We start from the raw sequence: 17,495 nt of genomic DNA, 5'->3' as shown, positions 1-17,495 counted from the left end.
GGCTCCTATTTTTCAGAGCTCCCTTACTAGTTGTTTGGTAGTTTCAGTATGACTTAGTACCACCTTAGTCTGGTTATGGTGGCTGACTTGGGATATTGTAAAAGTATTCTCTTGGGTCAATAAATTCCCTTGTGTTCCTTGTGGTTTCATGGGACTTTTGTTGACAACTGTTAGCCCAGGACGCTTATGACAGGAGATCCAGACTTTGGTATTGTATTCTAGAGATTCTAGCTGCCATAGTTTGGTCTGAAGACCAGCAGCATTGGCGTTCTATGCTTGTTAGAAACGAAGGATCTCTGTCCTCGTCCCAGACATACTGAATCAGAATATGCATTTTAACAAGGTCCCCAGATCCCAGGTGCACATTCAAGTATGAAAAACAGATTTAGACCTTGGTCAGTGATGATTTCATGTGTAATTGGAACTGTCCCATTAGTCAGTTCTGCAATTGGGAGTTTTTTTCTTGATCTGTATTGAGATGTGTTGCCATATCTGTGCTTGTCGATTGATTTTTAAATTTTCTCTTGAGGGCTGCTGGTAATCCATCATGGATATCAAAACTTTTGCTACACCTTCATGTGGTTATTCTTTCATGGAGGAACAGAGGAATTTGGAATGGTTGTGTTGCTGAATAGTTCCAGTTCCACAGGTTGTCAGAATATTAAACTTTTGAGTGGGTCTCTAGTCAGAATGATTATCTAACCAAATCCCTGTTCTATTTGTGTACTTACTGCATATTTAAATAGGTGTTATATTTATGTTGCCAATAGCTACTCATCACCATTCCATGATTTCTGGGCTTGTAAGCAGGGTTGTCCTATCTTTGACCCATTCTCATTCCTGGCCAAAAGCAGTAAGTTGTTTGTCAACTGCTAGTAGTTCTCCCCGCCCCTCCCCCCCCAACACACCTCACTTCTATCCCTGTTACTTGGCCACCAAGGCCTCTTCACTGTACTGGGATGGCAAATGCATTGGTCATTGGTCATTTATTTATATCTGTTCCCACAATGTTGAGGGTCCCTATCTTAACAAAAGCCACTCCATGTTGTAGAATCTCTTAATTGTGGGTGGTGTATACCCAGCTGTACAGCTGCTGTGGTAGCATTTATTAGGAGTTTCCCAGTGTAGCTTTGTTGGGTTAAGGGAGCTCTTAAACTTTTATTTTGTTTTAAGTTTGTTTTTTGTTTTATTTTTCTTCTTTGACATCTGTCTTCTCTGGGTATTATTCCATGCTAAGTTCTTGGTGAATTTCTCAGTGCTGCCTGATTTTTATTTCCAAATCTGTGTATTTCCAGGATTCAGATTTTATTCATTTCCTCTTCTCTTCTAAACCTAATTATAGCTATGGGACACCTGGGTGGCTCAGTCAGTTGAGCATCCAACTTTGGCTCAGGTCATGATCTTGCAATCTTTTAGTTTGAGCCCCACGTCGGGCTCTGTGTTGTCAGCTCAGAGCCTGAAGGCTGCTTCAGATTCTGTGTTTTCCTCTCTCTCTGACCCTCCTCTGCTTGTGCTCTGTCTTTCTCAAAAATGAATAAACATTAAGAAAAAAAGTCTTGAGCTGAGATAAAAAGTTGGATGCTTACCCAGCTGAGCCACCCAGGTACCCCTGTTTTTTCTTTACTCTTTTGAAAGTATGGTACACATATCAATTTCAAAGTTCTTTTCATATTGCTATGCCATTTCTACTTTCCTGGGGGAATATTCTCTCATTCTCTGCTATTTTACATGCTTTGAAATTTTAATTTGCACAATCATCATGAATGTAGGTTTATTGTTTTTGTTATTTTGTTTTTACCCACTCCACTTTCTTCCTCCCTGTGGTTTGGCAGATACCACCAACCTCTAGACCCCATTTTAAAACCAGGTGCTAATATTAGTAGTTCATGCCTTTCATCCTGCCAGGATTTTACAGACCCCTTTTCCTAGCTGACTTGGCTTAACTTTACTCTTGATTTTGCAGTTATCCATGCTCTTTCCTGTAACCCTTGCAAGCAGGTCCACAAACAGTGGTCACAGTATTTTGAAGCATTTTTGAGGGGGAGAAAGGAGTGGATCAGCAGTCTGTTTCATATGGAAAGATTGATTTTCATCTGTTGCCTTGTATGTATTTTCTGTCCCTATTTCCACATCAGAATTTAAATTCCAGCTGACATAGATGGGGTTTTTTAAATTGAGATATAGTATATTGTATATAACAATATACAACAAAGTGATTTGTTATATGTATATATTACAAAATGATCACCACAGTAAGTTTAGTTACATCCATTACCACACATAGTTACAATTTTTTTTTCCTGACAGCTAGTTTGTGATCCTAGAGCACATAGTGCTTTGATTTCAGCCATAACTTTCTGTTATGGTTTGCATCCGTAACATCTTTATGTTTGTCTGTTAAATGGTTCAGTCTTTTGAAATTTTTGTAAAAGTTGATTTTATCTATCACTGCTATGTATTTCCAGTTGGGACTCGGGGAAGGGAGTCCCTTTCTGAACTTACTCCACTGTCCTGAGGAGAAGTACTCAAATTATTACTTTAGAAATAGAACTCTCTGGTGTTCTTGAGGCTTACTGAAAGAGGAGACTACTGTTAGGACACCAGTCAGGGTTACTTGACAGAATCAGAGTAGAGGAAAGGAGATAGATTTGACAGATTGGTAGGTGGCAGGGCTTATTATCATGCTAAGGGAATATAGGAGGAACCAATAATACAGCAGGACAACAAGAGGGTGAAATATTTTATCAAGTTTTGAGTTTGTTGAGATTGAGATGATTTTTGTGACAGCTAGTTAAAAATAAAAAGCATTTGGGGGTAAAAGAAATGCAGGCTGTACATCTTTATCTTAGTATTACTGGTATGTGTATATAGATGTGAATGATACTGCTTGGAGAATAGAGACCAAGAAAAAGCTCTGATGGTAGAATTTGGGACCATCATCTTTTATAGGCAGTAAGCAAATGAAGAGAAATCAGCAAACCAGACTAAGAGAAGTGTCAGGGAGTAAGCAGAAAGATCAAAAGAGAAGGTGAGATAGAGTGATGCTTCCCAAATGAAAGAATTGTCATTGGTGTCAGGATCTGCAGAGAGTAAAAAAAAAAAAAAAAAGCGGACTAAGTGTCCATTGGAGATGGTTATGGAGTTTTAGTGGAAGCCAGATTATAGGAGGTTGGATATGAAGGGGAAGGAGGGAGAGGTCTATAGTTGAAGAGCAATCAGGGGAGAAGTATTTGTTTATATTTTGCTTTTCATTTTTGTTTTTCTTTCCAGGTTGAGGAATACTTAGGTAGAAGTCCTGTATAGTAGAATTTTTTATTTGGTCTCTAACAGACATTCTTTTTCCATAAACTGCCCTGTTTTTCATTTTTAGAGCACTTTAAGACTATTCTTTGATTTTACTTTTTTGTATAACTTAATACTTTGTTAGTTCCTAAGATTATCCTAAACCATTTTTGAAGCTCAGTATTTGGTAATAGTAATAATTATTCAGTGGACAACTAAGATGGTATAAAAAGAAAACATTAGCAGTATTACCAGTTTTTTCTTTGTTTTATTTTTCATCCTTACCTATTTGGGGCAGGGTTTTTTTGTTTTAAGTCCACAAACACAGTAAGTCTTTCAGAGACTAAACAGGTGCTTCCTGATGCTCAGCAGGTGCTTAAATAAGGGTCTCAAGTTACCTGGTAAATGATACAACCATTTATAAATGCTGTGAAGTTTTACAGTAATTAAGTAGTATTTTGTAATGGATTATCCAGCTTTATTTTATTTTTTAAATTGGCACACTTTGGCACTGTGACAGTAATGCACTTAGTGTTCTAAAATTGGTAATGCAGCTCCTTAAACACCTATATCCAAGGGTAGGGTTAGCCATAGACTTAGATGGCAGCCTGCTCACTATGTTGGTGAAGAGCCTCATGGTTTCTGCTTACCTAAAAATAGCATCTCTACTTACTCTCTCACTTTCCTAAACCTAAGCTGAGCTTTTACTATTAGTGTTTCTTAACAGGTTAATATAAATACTTCTGTTTCTAGTTGTTTCATGTAAGAGAGTATAGGCCTGTATTTTAAATAACTTGACCAAGGTCCCATAGTAAGTAGTGGAGCTGAGATTTAAAAGTCAGTCTGGCTCTATCCTATAGTCTTAACAATTCTCTATATTAACTTTTAAAACTAGGAGCATTTTCCTTGCCTTTTATCTCCTCAGTCTTTCTCTTCGGTCTGGTATTTTTTTCTAGTATCCTTCATCTATTCTCTCTCCTCTTCATACATTTGCAAAATAGAGAAAACCTAAAAATAATTGGTTTGGTTGTAGATAGGTTCTCTAGACAAAAATGAAAATAAAGTATTGCAATCACTGTCAAAGAGTAAAAGAGATTCTTAATTGAGAAATGAAAACTCAGTCAGATGGACTCACAGGACGCTCAGAATAAAGATAGAAATCGGTCACTTCTCTCCAGGAAGAGCTGACTAAAAAGAGAAGGACAAACAGCTAAAAGAAAGTTACAGTATGAAGAATTTTTACATGTTAAAAGACATTTTTAAAATCTAAAGAAGATAGGGTTGAACAGAGAGCAGTATTTATGTTGTATGCCTGTGACAGTAAGGCATATGCTCATTCATGAATCTTTTATGAATGCTAATTTTTCCTTAAAATAGAGTTGGCGGAAGAGAGTAAGAGACTGAGAACACCAATGTAATATGCTTCAGTATTTCACTTAAGGTTAATGTTCAAGACATGGTTATCAGCAAGTATATTAACTCTTGAGACCGTAAGGTGAAAATCCATTTAATTTTTTTATATCTCTTGTATATAGCCAGACCTCTGGAACCACTGTCATTGTTGACAATGCATATTGACTCTGTAATTATTTATTATAATTACAGATTTATCTAAGTGGATTTCTTCCAAAGCACGATGCAGATCACTCTTTTACAAGTCTTTCAACCCCAGAAAGGAGTTTTATCTTTATAAACAGTCGACCAATACATCAAAAAGACATATTAAAGGTAATCTATTTTAGAAAAAAAGTATTACTCAGATCAGAAATTAAAACTAGGTCTGTCATTTGTCAGCTTGTTATGAGGACTACTTCTAAGGATTTGCTCTAAAATAAGGAAAAGAAAAAGAGATACAGTAATATTTTTTAAGCATTGTGCTAGGTGTCTTACATAGGACTTCACAATAATTCTATGATGGAATGTTATTCTTATTTATAGTGAGGAAACTGAAATGTTAGTGACTTTCTTAGCCCATTGTAGCCAGGCAGTAACAGTTTGGATTTGAACCTGGGACTTTGATAGCATTGATGATACTATGATCTTTTAACTGGAAAGCTACTTACTTTGAATATTTTGTACTTCCTAATGAATACACTTTGCTTAATGTAACTTCAAGGGCTCTAAATGAGTATTACCATTTAGATGCTGCTTTTCCCAATAAGCAGTTATATCCACTCAGTTTCTCAGCTTACTGTACTTCTTTATGGTTGTATTTAAGGATGGCAATACTATCCTTATATACATGGTATTTTTATTTCTAGCTAATCCGACATTATTATAATCTGAAGTGCCTAAAGGAATCCACTCGTTTGTATCCCATTTTCTTTCTGAAAATTGATGTTCCTACAGCTGATGTGGATGTAAATTTAACACCAGATAAAAGTCAAGTATTATTACAGAATAAGGTAATTTGGGGATAATTTTGTTTTCATTTATGTTATTTACAATCTTATGCAGCTCTAACCATTTTCATGTGGGAGAGTTTATTTGTATTTTTAAATATTATTTTAAATAGCCAATTTTTTATCTTCATAATTTTCCATAACATTTGTTAATTTATGTTTTAGGAATCTGTTTTAATTGCTCTTGAAAATCTGATGACGACCTGTTATGGATCCCTACCTGGTACAAATGAAAATAATAAAACAGATGTTTCCTCAGCTGACATGGTTGTTAGTAATCCAACAGAAACAGATGTGCTTTTTAATAAGATGGAGTCATCTGGAAATAATTATCCAAATGTTGATACTTCAGCCATTCCTTTCCAAAGTGATGTGCATAATGATGAATCTGGTGAAAACACTAATTATTGCTTAAGTCATCAGCTACCTGTTGATGACTATTATAATGATAATTTTAATAGTGAAAATTCTTACATTGATAAGAACACTAGAAATACATTTCAGGAGATCCCAGTGAATAATTTATCATGTGAGGATGCCCAGAAGGAATGTAGTGAACCTTGTTTTGTAGGTTCTGTTAAGCACACCCAATCAGAAAATGGTAGTAAAAGTGATAGAGATGAGAGTGGGAAAAATGAGGAAGCAGCAGGGCCTAAGAAGTCTTTGGAAATCTGTGCAGATGACTGGAGCAAGGGAAATACACTTAAAAATTCAGTGGGAGAAAACATTGAACCCGTGAAAATTTTAGTGCCTCAAGAAAGTTCAGCATGTAAACTAAGTAATAATACTTCTCCAAGCCCTGAACAAAAGACTCTCAGTGAAGGTTCCTGTAACAAAAAAACAAATGTGGTAGACAACAAATCTGGACAGCTTACAGCTTATGATTTAATTAGCAATCACGTAATCAAGAAACCCATGTCAGCAAGAGCCCTTTTTGTTCAAGATCATCGTGCTCAGTTTCTCACAGAAAAGTTGGAGGATGCAACAGCACAAATTGAAGAACTGTGGAAGACATTGAGTGAAGAGGAAAAACTGAAGTAAGTTTCCAGAGCTTTCATGTGAACTGATGCTGAGATATTTCCATTCTATATGACTCACTGGGTTTAAAAAAATTTAAACTTCTTATTTATGGAAAAGCAGAATGGAAAATACCTTTTGGTTTGGCTAGAGTACCTATTTTGGCATCATTTTTTTAAATTTAGAGGTTTTTAGTGTTTTGTGTTTTGTTTTTGGTATGAGCCTTAACTACTGTCTTATTGAAATTTAAAGTTCAAGGTTTTCCATTCTTAATTTAAAACTATTTTTTTCCATTTCTTATTTTATATTAAATAATCTTTCTATGACAGGACCGTCTCTTTTTAAAGCTTATGCATTAGAACACCTTTAGCAGTGGTGGTTTTAAGAAATATCTTGACCATTCCCCTTTTTAAATTGGTCCTCAAAATATGTAACATAGTATAAAAATTTCACTATTTTTGCAGATTCGGTTTAGTGCAGTTAATGCTATCCCTAGTTAGTATAACTCAAGGTTTCCTTATAAAATCTTTTTTTTATTTGTTGGCAACTAATAAACTATGGTGGGTTTTTTGGTAGGTAAATAGGTGGTTTGATCTGTCTTTGATTAAAGTAGCTATCTATTACTTGCCATCTTTAGATCAGATGATCTAAATAAATATAAAATAATATGATCAGTGTTTATAGGGCACCTACTATAAATACAAAGTACTATGTCTTAAGTGATCTAGTCCACCAGAAAATGAAAGAGTGGAATTGTACTTCCAATCATGTATTCTTATCTAGGGCTTATCAATATTATATGAAACATCTGGAAAAACAATTTAAATGTAATCAATTAGATTGACAAACTACATGGATATTAGACCAGTTGTTTTTGGTTTTTTTTTACTTTTTCATTTGCTTATTCAGTCTTATAAACACACCCTCAATTTAAAAGAATAATTACCATATTAACATCAGTAGGCAAAATCTCCATAAATTAACTTCTCTCTTTACTTTTTTTTTCCCTTTTTTTCCTTTTCTTTTTTCTTTTTTTTTTTTTTTTTTTTTTTTTTGGTGGAGATGGTTGTATTTTATCTTTTTTCAGGCATACACAAAAGTAGACCAAGAAGTACAATTAGCCTACCACCTTGTGACATGAACCATCATCTCATGGTCAGTCTTGTTTCATCCGTACTGCCATACATTTTACTTTCCTTTTTACCATTATTATTCTGAAGCACATCCTGGGATAATATTTATTTCATAAAAATTTTAGCATGTAAAATATTATACTTATTTTAAATATAGCCATAATACAGTCAGCATAATTTTTAAAACAAGAATTGCTTAATATCCTCAAATATTCAGTGTTTAGATTTCTAATTACTTCATAAATATCAAATTTTTGAAAGTTTATTTGAATGAGGGTGCAAATAAGGTTAAAACGTTGTGATTGTCTTTAGTTTTATCTAAGTGACAGTATCATTTTAAAGATCAGTGCATTTAGTTTTTAGTATAGCAGGCCCATAGAAATTGAATTGCATTGACCAGCAGAGAGATGATGAATGGCACACATTAAATAATTGTTTGTGATTTTACTCAAAGTTTTTAATCTATGAAAAGAAAATCTGTTACTGACATTATTTTTCACTTGCTTAGTCAAGATTAAATTTAGTTTAGAGGCCAGAAATAGAAGAAAATATAGGTATTTTGGAATCAGAGAGCTGCAATATATCACAAAATGTTATGTTAGAATCTTTCAAGGCCAGGGGTTTGGGGACCATGATGGCTGTGACCAAAAGTGTAAGTGCGAAAGTAGAGCAAAAATGAGATCACTCTCAACAATCACAGTAACTACCACTTTTTTGTAGTATCTACCTTGGAATGCTTCTCATCATCCTATATTCTGTCAGAAGTGCTAAGGGGTATCAGAGTAGACTCCTTTTCTATGGATAATTGGTCTTTCCATATATCCCTTCATTTTTTTCCCCTATTTTTTTCCTATTCCTTCTGTTTCTTTCCCTTCTTACTTTTCTTCCTCCTTTCCCTTCCCTTTTGCTTTCATTTCTTTCCCTTCCTTCTTTCTTCTTTTCCTTCCTTTTCTCTTCTGCTTTTCTTCTTCCTCCCTCCCTCCCTGTCTTCAGCTAGGAAGTATTTATTAAAGGCATTCTGTATACAAGGTCCTATGTACTCCAGCTAATCATTTCAGATACAGTGATAAATAAAATATACTTTCTCTACTCAATAAATGATGCAGTGTAGTGAGAAAGACACAAACTAATAGTAATCATAGAATACAATGAGTTTCAAAATAAATATAAGGAGTTATGAAAATACTTAGCAGTAGGGCTTAATCTCATCTATGAGACAGGAAATGATTCCCTGAATAGAAATAAATCTGAAAGGTCTAGGAAATTTCCTAGATAAAATGGCATATAAGAAGGCTCAGAAGTTAGAAGGAGGGACACCTGGGTGGCTCAGTTGGTTAAGCGTCCGGCTTTGGCTCAGGTCATGATCTCACGGTTCGTGGGTTCCTGCCCCGCATTGGGCTCTGTGCTGACAGCTCAGAGCCTGGAGCCTGTTTCAGATTCTGTGTCTTCCTCTTTCTCTCTGACCCTCTCCTGCTCATGCTGTCTCTCTCTGTCTCTCAAAAATAAGTAAAAAAAAAAACCCAAAAAGGTAGAAGGAACATAGTGTTATTGAGGAAATAAAAGATACCCATTTGACAGGAACAGAATAGGAGACAGTATGGTAGAGTAAGTGGAGGGGAGGCAGGCCAGATTATGAAAGGTTCTCTAAGCCTTAACACAGTTTGAGTAAGGCCTAGAATCAGGGTTTTTCTGCTGACAGCATAGGACAGACTTTGAAGTATGGTACTTCAGTTTTTATTCTTCCTTTTGTATATTTTATTTTATAAACGGTGCTGTTCAACCTCAACCTAGACCTGGACAATTAGAAAATCTGAGAGTGGGACTCTGACGTCTCATTTTTTTTAGCAAAGGGTTATATAATCACTATGTTAGACTGCCTTTGATTTGCTGTAGAAGTTTCATTTTACTACTGTTATCATTTATCCCCCCCAAAAAAGATCTCTAGACATTTTACCCAGTAAATTTTTAGATGTTCATTATCTTGTACCTTTGTTTATTTGACCTTATTTTTTCACTGATGACTCTAACATGAGAAACAAATAGCAACTGAAAAATTAATATTTAAGAATGAATCATTATAAATTTAATCATAAAATTTTCATTTTGCATGCTATCATTATAGTGACTTTAATTTTACTAGTATCTGTCTAATACACAGAGTATTAAAGTATATGCAGTTTCTTATGTAGTGCTCAAGGAATTTATTCCATGTTGATATTACAGTAAATGTGTAAGGAACTCTACGCGTGTAGAATTGATTAGTTACTTCTTTAAAATTTTTCTTTAGGGGTCTGGGTGGCTCAGTCAGTTAAGCATCTGCTCGGGTTCAGCTCAGGTCATGATCTTGCTGTTTGTGGGTTCGAGCCCCGCGTCAGCCTCTGTGCTGACAGCTAGCTTAGAGCCTGGAGCCTGCTTCAGAGTCTGTGTCTCCCTCTCTCTGTGACCCTCCCCTGCTCGCACTATCTCTCTCTGTCTCTCAAAAATAAATTAAAAAAACATTAAAAAATTTTTAAAAAATTTTAATGTTTATTTTACATTTTGAGAGAGAGAGAGAGAGAGAGAGCAAGAGCATGAGCAGTGGAGGGGCAGAGAGGGAGGGAGACACAGAATCCGAGGCAGGCTCCAAACTCTGAGCTGTCAGCACAAAAGCCCAGTGCGGGGCTCAAATCCACCAACCGTGAGATCATTACCTGAGCTAAAGTCGGACACTTAACTGACTGAGCCATACAGGAGCCCCTAGTTATTTCTTTATGAATTTTTTTCTTCTCCTTCTTTTTCTTTCTTTCTTTCATTGGGTATGCCGTCAATGGTTCTATAAATGGCTTTTAAAATTGGGTAAATAAAATGTAGCTGTTGTGATATACCCAGATCTTAACTGCATATATAGTTCAGTGCATTTTAATATGTGTACATCCATGTAACCATTACCCCAGACAGTATACAAAATACAAAATAACTTTTCTTACCCCGGAAAGTTTTCTTATGCTACCTACTAGCCAGTCTCCATATATAGCCACTGTTTTTATTTCCATCACACTTAGTTTTTGCTGGTTCTTAAACTTCATATATATAAAATCATATAACATGTACTCTTTTATGTCTAACATTTTCTCCTCAACAAATATTTTGTGATTTCCATCCATTTTTATTGAATGTATCTGTCTAGTTCATTCTTTGAAGTAAATAAGTAATAATCAGTTATATAAATATAACCAGAATTTATTCAATCTCCAGTTGTTGGACATTTGAGTTGTTTCCAATTTGGGACTATTCTGAATAAATATGTGTTTAGTTTCCAAATATTTGGACTATTTCTAAATATCTTACTGATTTCTAATTAATTTTGTCTTGGACAGGGAAAATACTATGTCAGATTTCATTGAAATTTACTGAGAATTAAGCCCATCGTATGATCTATCTTTCTTTATGAATATTCCAAGTACATAACACTAAAAGGAATCTGGATTCTGCAACTGTTAACTATAGTGTTCTAAAATGTGAATTAAGATAGTTGACAGTATTTCTAAAATTTTCAATAGCTCTATACTAATTTTTATTTTTTGGTCTAGTTCTGTCCATTACTGAGAGAGGGCTTTTAAAGTCTCCAACTGTGATTCTGGTATTATTTCTACTTCTGGTATTATTTCTACTTTAGATCTGTAAGTTTTGATTCATGTAATTTGTAGATTTGTTATTAAATGCATACACATTTGTGATTGGTATACCTTCCTAATGTTAGACACTTTGCCATTGTGAATTTCCCTCTTCATCTGTGGTATAATTTCTTGTTTTGAAATTGGTGATTGATTTCATCTTATTTTACTATAGCTATTCTTTTTTATGCTTACCATTTGAATGGTGTATCTTTTACCTTCTTTTACTTTTAAACTAGTATATGTGTCTAATGTGTAACTCTTGTAGACATATATAACTAGATTTTGCTTTTTAAATTCAGTGTGACAATCTGCCTTTTAATTGGAATATTTAGTCCATGTAATGTAATAGCTGAAATGGTTGAGTTTAGGTCTACCATTTTCCTATTTGTTTTACCTTTGTTTTGTGTCTCTGTTCTTCCTTTTTGTGAGGGAGAGAGACAGCCTTCCTTAGGGTTAAAAGGATATAATTTAGTATTTAATTTTAATTCTTCTGTTGGCTTTGCATTATTTTTTGCTTTGAGGAATATAAGATACTAATTTATCAGAATCTACTTAGAGTTAATAGGTTCAGGCACACAATACATAAGGACATTGCAAATGTAATTCCACTTACTACCTCTGTCCTTTGTGCCGTGATATCATATAATTTATATCTATATACAAAATAAAACTTTATTTTTAAAAAAATTTTAAGTTTGTTTATTTTGAGAGAGGGAAAGAGCGAGCACAAGCAGGGTAGAGGCAAAGAGAAGGAGAGACAGAATCCCAAGCAGGCTCTGCACCATCAGTGTGGGGCTGAAACTCACAAACTGTTAAGATCGTGACCTGAGCCAATATTAAGATTCTGATGCTAACCAACTCTGTCACCTAGGCACCCTTAGGACTCACTTTAAAATGGTTTATTTATTGTTTGTTTGCTTATATTTCAAGTTTTTATTTAAATTCTAGTTAACATGTAGTATATTAGTTTCAGGGGTAGAATTTAGTGATTCATCACTTACATGTAACAACCAGTGCTCTTCACAAATGCCCTCCATAATACCAGTCACTCATTTAACCCATCCCCCTGCCACTTCCCCTCTAGCAATGCTCCGTTCTCTATAGTTAAGAATCTCTTTTATGGTTTACTCTCTTTTTTTCCCCACATTCATCTGTTTCGTTTCTTAAATTTCTCATATGAGTGAAATTATTTGGTTAAAAATGCTATTTTTTTAAAGTTACCTTTCAAGGAAATGAGAATTTGAAGAAATTGGTTTTTTTACATTTTTAATTATTATTTTTGGGAGTGAGAGACCGAGCATAAGCAGGAAAGGGGCAGAGAGACAGGGAGAAACAGAACTCAAAGCTGGCTCCAGCTCTGAGCTGTCTGCACAGAGCTGACACAGGGCTTTAACCCACAAACTGAAATCATGACCTGAGCCGAAGTTGGATGCTTAATCAACTGAGCCACCCAGGCACACCCCCCCCCACCAAATTATTTTTGGAGAGAGAGAGAGGGAGAATGACCTGGGGAGGGGCAGAGGAAGAGAGAGACAGGCAGAATCTTAAGTAGGCTCCATGGTCAGTGTAGAGCCTGATGCAGGACCTGTACTGGCGATGCTGGTATGACCTGAGCCAAGATCAAGAGTTAGATGGTCAATTGACTGAGCCACCCAGAAGTGCTGAGAATTATTTTAAAAGATCCTTTTTCTCTTTTACCTACATTGTTACCATTTTGGGGGCTCATCATTTTTTCCTATAGATCAGAGTTTCTATCTGGTATGAACCCTTAACAGTGCAATTATTATTGGCAAAGGATTCTGAGCTTATATCTGAAAATGTTTATATCATCTTCATTTTCAAAAGACATTTTTGCTTTGTAGCATTGAATTCTGTATTCTTTTGGCACTTAAAAGATGTTATTCACTCTCTTTTGGCTCTACATAGTCTGATGAGAATTTATGTCCATCTTTTGTGGTCTTCTTTTTTGTATTGTCTTTTTTTTTCCCCTTTCACTGCTTTCCAGAATTTCGTGTTTATCTTTGGTCCGGAGCAGTTTCATTCTAATATACCTCGCTGTGGAGTTCTTTCTGTTTATCCTGCTTGGGGTTCACTGACCTTCTTGGATCTGGAAAATGTTTCATTTACCCAAATTACAACATCCATGCCATAATTTCTTCATTTTTTCCCCTCACTATTATATTTTTTATCTGGGACTCCCAATTACATATATATGAGGTTGTTTGTTGTGCCATAGGTCACTGAGAATTTTTTTTAATCTTCATATTTCTTTCCATTGTTCAGTTTGTATAATTTCTACTGATCTGTCTTCAAGTTTGTTGACCCTTCTTTTGCCATCCTTGATCTGCTAAGCCTACCCAGGGAATTTTTCATTTCAAATACTGAATTTTTTAGTTCTAGAATTTACATTTCCATTTGGTTCTTTTTTTATAACGTCCCTTCTCTGTTTCAATTTCCCTTCTGTTCTCTTATTATGATCATCTTTTCCTTTAAGTCCTTAAATATTTATTAAAACCTATTTAAAAACATTTTATTTTTGCGCATTCCAGCATCTGAATGAGTGATCTTGAGGTTGGTTTTACTGACTACTTTTTCTTGACTGTAACTCACATTTTCCCATTTTGTTGCTTGAATGATAACTTTTGATTATATAATGAACATTGTGGCCAATCTGTTGAAGAACTCTGGATTCTGTTATCTTCTTCTGAAATGTGTTCTTTTCTTTTTTTCTATCAAGTATTTAAATTACTGACAATCATGTTGAACTTGTGGAGGCTGTTTTATATGTCCTTAGAGAGAGACTGTTTAAACTTCGCCCGTAATCCTAGGGCAGCTTCCTTAGTTCTAAGACATAGTATTTTCCTTACCCTGGCCCTACTCCAGTTTTAATTTAAAGCCCAAAGTGTTTACTAAGCTATCGAATTACGTAGAATTCAAACTTCAAGCTCCATTTACCCTGGAGTGGGTAGTCACCAAAATCTCTTTTTAGCTCATTTAATGTTCTAGCGTTCTAGTGGTTGTTTTCCTCTGGGCTGCCACGAATGGGATTTTCTGGGATCTTCTCCCTCAATTTTCATTTGTTTTGGAAGCAAGGAACTCTGTTCTGGTGATTCGAGTTAATAAGAGTGCAACTTATAATATTATGTGATACAAAAATCATAAAAACTTTTTAAGAAATGCAGCTTATTTCTTGAGTTTTTGCCACTCCCCCTTAATGCTAGGGACTGCCCTCTGGGTAACATCCTTTTTTTTTTTTTTTTTTTTTTGGGGGGGGGGGTGGTGTCCTAAATCCATTTTATTCCCATCCTTCTGGGTTTTTTTTTTTTTTTTTTTTTGGTTTGTTGGTTTGTTTTTTAACGAGAGGAGAACTAAACGGGAAAGATTCAACTGGTTTTAAAAGGCACACTGGTAGGTGTGCAGAAGCCATGATGCCCTGACATGTCAGCAGAACAGGCTAAAACACTCTGATGTGGGCTATTCCAAGGGATGCTGAAGGAACTCAAAGGTATTTGGGTTGAAACTAATTACATGGGTCAAAAAGACTAACCTGGTAAACTAAAAATCTTGGCAGGAAGAGAGATCTCTTGTGAGTGTCAATACTTTATTTTGGTGTAAACACGGGAAGCTGGAAAATACACTGTATTTAAAATTTTCTTGGTTCCCCCTCACGCTGTGGAAACCCCCTCCCCCCCATCTGTATAAATATGGATCTTTTTTTAAGTTTATTTATTTTGAGAACGAAAGTGCGAGTTAGAGAGGGGTAGAGAGAGAGAAAGAATCCCAAGCAGGCTCCCCACTTGCAGAGCTCAATGTGAGGCTCAAACCCTGAATCATGAGATGACCTGACCCAAAATGAGACGCCTAAGCAACCAAGCCACCCAAGCACCCCAAATCTCTTTTTTCAAATTTTGAATTCATTCCAATACCTGTCTGTCTTTGACTGCTCTTCATGCCTATTTTAAATAGTTGATTTCTGTATTTTGTGCAGAGTTTATCTGGGTTATGTATTAGAGGGTTAGTCCAATAGAAGCTCTTTTATCAGTGTCATATTTAGAATACCAGCGCTTTATTTTTTATAAAATTTGCTTCAGATGGTTAATATATTTCTGATTATGTCCTCATTAGTTCTATTTTATATTTATTCATAGATATGAAGAGAAGGCTACTAAAGATTTGGAACGATACAATAAGCAAATCAAGAGAGCCATTGAACAGGAGTCACAAATACCATTAAAAGATGGCAGAAAAAAGATAAAGCCCACCAATACATGGCATTTGGCACAGAAGCACAAATTGAAAACTTCATTATCGAATCAGCCAAAACTTGATGAGCTTTTTCAGTGCCAAATTGAAAAAAGAAAGAACCAAAATGTTAAAATAGTTCAGATCCCCTTTTCTATGGAAAACTTTAAAAAAAATTTTGAGAAACATAAATTTGACTTAGAACAGAAGGATGAATTTTGCTTGATCCACAATCTCAAGTTTCCTGATGCATGGCTAATTACATCCAAAACAGAGGTAATGTTATTAAATCCTTACAGAGTAGAAGAAGCCCTGCTATTTAAAAGACTTATTGAGAATCATAAACTTCCTGCAGAGCCACTGGAAAAGCCAATTGTATTAACAGAGAGGTATGGTGAAATAATATAATTCTTTTTTTTTTTTTTAACTCTCAAAACATTTATCAATCCATACTAGATTAGAAATTGAAAGTAAAAAGTTGGGAGGGTTGTTCTCTAGTAGGGAAAAGTTTCCTAGTAGGGAAAAGATTTCTTTTTAGAGTTTGATTTTCTAATTTTTAAGAATTGTTTTTAAATTACTGATAGTAGAGTATTCTAGGTAGTTCTACAATTAATAACCTCAATTCTCATGTACGTAGTGACTTTCCTAGGGTAATTTTGAAGTTAGATTACCATGACTCTCTTTCATTGTACGTTCTTTTAACATTTCAAACATATACCAAAATTGAATTATACAGTGAATTCCTTTATCAACAATTATCAAGATTTTCCCACATTTTTCTACTTATCCTTTCAGATATATGTGCATGCTATGTACATATGTGTATTATGTATGTGTGTACATACATATTTTCTTTCATAAAGTTTTTTTAGACAATTCTCACCCAAACATCTTTCAATATCTCTCTCTTAAAAATGACTCACCTAACTACAATTTCTGTCTTTCACAATATTAATTCCTTGAAAGTATTCTTCATTGTCTCAAAATGTCTTTTTTATAGTTTGGGGTTTTTTAAAAGTTTTTTTAATGTTTATTTTTGAGAGAGAGACAGAGAGACAGAGTGTGAGTAGAGGATGGGCAGAGAGAGAAAGAGACAAAGAATCCGAAGCAGGCTTCAGGCTCCAAGCACAGAGCCCTATGTGGTACTCGCATTTCACTAATTGTGAGACAATGACTTGAGCCAAAGTCAGATGCCCAACCTCCTGAGCCACCCAGGCACCTTCTTTTTTTAATATATTATGTTTAATTTTTATCTAAACAAGGTCCAGCCATTATCTTTGGTTATAGCTCTTAAATCTCTTCTAAATATCACACCAATAACTTATTGTTGATAACAGTCATTTGTTCACTAGAATTATCCCGTTATCTCAGTTTGACCCTTTGCTTCCTTATGGTGGTGGTTAACATGTTTCTCCCTCTCCCATATTTACAGAAGACAGTTGAGGAGGATTGAAAAGATTTAAATTATGCTTTTTAGTATCACAGTTTAATATGTTGTGTTATGTGCTTCGTATTTCATCACATCAAAAGGCACTTATCACTGGATTCAGCCATTGACCACCTACTCTTAAACCTTAAAATTCCCTATCAACTTTTCCATTAAATGGTTTCATCCACTGATAATTGTTGACTGAACTGATGCAAACTTTGCAAAATGGGGTATTCTCCTTTTATATCCTACATGAGCAAATTGTTTTCTGTAAAAGTGAATAACTAATAACTATTAACTTCTGCTTTTTTTATATTTAATACTTCTTTTTTAG

At 34.9% G+C, this 17,495-nt stretch overlaps 1 protein-coding gene across 6 annotated transcripts in view; it reads left to right on the top strand.

The window, feature by feature from the left end:
• The window catches only part of PMS1 (PMS1 homolog 1, mismatch repair system component), an 87,419-nt gene that overhangs the window by 60,639 nt on the left and 9,285 nt on the right, over positions 1 to 17,495 (top strand). For 5 of the 6 annotated variants that reach the window (XM_029934254.1, XM_029934253.1, XM_029934252.1 and 2 more), the window contains 4 exons: positions 4,888 to 5,010; positions 5,544 to 5,687; positions 5,850 to 6,721; positions 15,639 to 16,121. In XM_029934254.1, coding sequence (XP_029790114.1) covers positions 4,888 to 5,010; positions 5,544 to 5,687; positions 5,850 to 6,721; positions 15,639 to 16,121 — 1,622 coding nt within the window. The remainder of the gene's footprint in view (positions 1 to 4,887; positions 5,011 to 5,543; positions 5,688 to 5,849; positions 6,722 to 15,638; positions 16,122 to 17,495) is intronic. The other variant, XM_029934256.1, reaches the window with a different exon arrangement.

This window comes from Suricata suricatta, chromosome 3, assembly GCF_006229205.1.
Source record: "Suricata suricatta isolate VVHF042 chromosome 3, meerkat_22Aug2017_6uvM2_HiC, whole genome shotgun sequence".
Lineage (NCBI taxonomy): Eukaryota > Metazoa > Chordata > Mammalia > Carnivora > Herpestidae > Suricata > Suricata suricatta.
This window is presented reverse-complemented; position numbering and strand designations above follow the sequence as displayed.